The sequence below is a fragment of the Rosa chinensis genome, chromosome 7, assembly GCF_002994745.2.
Source record: "Rosa chinensis cultivar Old Blush chromosome 7, RchiOBHm-V2, whole genome shotgun sequence".
Lineage (NCBI taxonomy): Eukaryota > Viridiplantae > Streptophyta > Magnoliopsida > Rosales > Rosaceae > Rosa > Rosa chinensis.
The window spans coordinates 37,052,932-37,055,800 of NC_037094.1; the positions used below are offsets into that span (position 1 = coordinate 37,052,932).

At 36.1% G+C, this 2,869-nt stretch overlaps 1 protein-coding gene across 1 annotated transcript; it reads right to left on the reverse strand.

Annotated features, from left to right (window-relative positions):
- Positions 1 to 65: 65 nt before the first annotated feature.
- On the reverse strand, positions 66 to 1,006 carry LOC112179817. Its single transcript, XM_040509841.1, has 2 exons — positions 640 to 1,006; positions 66 to 502 (listed from the first exon to the last, which is right to left on the reverse strand). The coding sequence occupies exons 1-2, from the start codon at positions 954 to 956 to the stop codon at positions 409 to 411; spliced, it is 411 nt and encodes a 136-aa protein (XP_040365775.1). The 5' UTR covers positions 957 to 1,006; the 3' UTR covers positions 66 to 408.
- Between the last annotated feature and the right edge of the window lie 1,863 nt (positions 1,007 to 2,869).

Below are 2,869 nucleotides of genomic sequence, written 5' to 3' on the forward strand. Positions count from 1 at the left end.
CACAGTCCACCTAGCTATTACATTACATTACATTGTATAGGGAGAGAAAATTATTACATTACATTTACATTTCAGCTGCACAGCATTCTATTTGACACAGTTCAAAAATGGTAGCTGCACAGTATTGCTAGCTGTGTTAATTGCAGCTCTACAAAAAAGGGACAGCTGCATAGTCAGGTTGATTGTCTTAGTTACAAACTTACAAAAAGAAAATTAAACATGAGTTAACATCCTGTTGGAACAACTGGAGTTGGTTGTCAAAACACTTTGTTCAAAAAGCAAAATCCTAGCAGTCCCAACTGTACAGCGTTCTCCAGTTGTTTCGCCGACTGTGCTTGTACACAACGTAGTCAACGCAGGTATGATGGAAGAAAATGAACCATAGCTATACAAAAGAGTGATTTGGATTCAGTTGGCTTTCTGTTGCTGAGATAGTTCCTTGCTTACTGATGATGATGCTGACGATGGTGACACTGTTTCTCCTTGTTTGATTTCTTTGTCACTTCAAATGAAAAAAAATATAATTACAACAGTAGCGAGATAAGTTAAACTATAAATTACGACAGATTTATAAAATTTGTCACAAAGTTGTTTATAAGGAACAATAAGAAAGAGAAATTGAGGTAGATTGATATTTACCTCTTGGCTTTTGTCTCAGTCTCTGTGATGAACAATGTTTTTCCACTTGTTTCAATGCCTCTCTTTTTTTCAGATGAAAGGCGCTCTAGTGTTGCAGTGCTTGGGTTTTGTTCTACCATTGACGCAGATGATTGTTGACTTGGGAAAACATTTTCAACCGCCAGTTCACCATATTGATTGATTTGGATCTGAAATAGATAGGTTTGGCCAACCATTTTCTTAATCTCTTCTGGTAACGTCTGCTCTGTTGGATATAGTCTTTTATTGACCAAATCCTGACAACTGATGCCGAACAACTGTTGTCCTTGCTTCCCCATCAGAATCACTGTTGCTTGTTTATGATCATCGTGAATTGTCACATAAACTTTGTAACTGTATTTAAACAAAAAAAAAAAGAAGGGTTAATTTGCAGTGAAGTTAATTTCGCCTAAAGTTGTAATATTTTCATTAGCTATAGAATTAATATTAATGAATACAGTGGTAGGTTTACCATGGTAGAGGCATTTGTGCATGGTGTTTAGGACAAAAAAATTCCCCACTGTCTTCTTTTACTTTGAGCACTTTAGAATAGCTCGGACAGCCTTTGTACCACCAGCCATCATATGTTGGGAACCGTAGAATGGAAGCAGTGCAATACACTGAATGATTCTGTGATGTAAAATGCAGATTTAGAAATAAATTGTTTTTAGTGAAATATATATATGCAATCACATGAAAATGTAAAGCAAGGTTGTTTTTTTCATACCACATCTGAATCTGGGTCCAGTGTATTCAGATCAAAGACCGATTTTGTCGTTTGGTTCTTCAATTCTTCTGTTGTTGGTCGTTTGAATGGTACAGGAAGTATCTTGACTTTATCGCCAGGTCTTGAAAATCTGCAATTTTTTAGGTTGTTGTGTTAATATTTTTCAAAATCATTAGTAACTATTACAAAAGATAAGAAAAGTACAGATAAATAATTTGAAGTGAAGAATACAGCAATATTACAATAAAACGACTTACTCAGCTATGTATTCACTTGCTGCTGAATTGTGTGGATCGATGATCATGCAAGTATGATTTGTTGCTGTTGCTGTTGCTGTTGCTGTGACTCGCTCTGTAAATTGTAAAAGTAGCTAGGTACACATAATTGTGTTAATTTTAATGATGAATCATGTTTTTTTTTGTAATTGAGGTTTACCCAGAAATTTGCCTATTATTAAACTTGTGAATACAGCGAGTACTGGTGGAGATTTTCTCTGACGCTTTCTATATCAAACTGTCTAGCAGCATGACCCCAAAAGGTGATTCTTAAATTTGAGAAACTCGTTTTTAATTTTTTGTCAGACTCCAATATACGTAATGCATAAAATAATTTGGAAATAAGGTACCTCAAGTTAGTCAAATAGAACAAGGTTGAAAGAATAAATTTTCTGATATATTATTACACCCATTATGTGGTGTATATAAATAGATTACAATCGTACTATAATGCACTACACAACATATACAAGGTAAGTAGTTACAACAATATATTCCCTTGTTAGTCTATTCCTAATAGGGAACTATGACTCATACTAACACTCCCCCTCAAGTTGGCGCATATACATCAACCATGCCCAACTTGCTTAGTGAGACATAAAACGTCTTCCTGGAAACTACTTTGGTAAGTACATCTGCAGGTTGCTCTTCAGTTGGAACAAAAGGAAAACTAATAATTTTGGTATCTAGCTTCTCCTTTATAAAGTGACGATCAACCTCCACATGCTTAGTACAATCATGCTGTACTGGATTTTGTGATATGTCAATGGCTGCCTTGTTGTCACAATACAATTGCATGGTACTCTTGAGTTTGAAACCCAAATCACGTAACAAATTTCTCAGCCACAACACACACTCCGTGAGCCATACCCCTATACTCAACCTCAGCACTAGATCGTGCCACAACTTTCTGTTTCTTACTCTTCCATGTAACCAAATTACCTCCCACAAAGGTAAAGTAACCCAATGTTGACCCTCCTGTCTATAATGTTTCCAGCCCAATCTGCATCTGTGAAGCCACAAACCTCAAGAATGTTGTTGTGTTTAGAAAATAGTACTCCCCTTCCTGGAGTTGACTTTACGTACTTCAAAATTTGCATAACAGCATCCATATGACTCTCACTCAGGTTATGCATGAACTGACTCACCACACTCACTGCATATGCAACATCTGGTCTAGTATGAGACAAATAAATCAAGCGCCCAACTA

Excerpts from the sequence above, each read along its gene's own strand:
- LOC112179817 (XM_040509841.1), bottom strand. The coding sequence starts at position 956 with ATGGGGAAGCAAGGACAACAGTTGTTCGGCATCAGTTGTCAGGATTTG. Across the intron at positions 503-639 it reads ACTGAGACAAAAGCCAAGAG|TGACAAAGAAATCAAACAAG; the intron begins GTAAATATCAAT and ends TTTCATTTGAAG.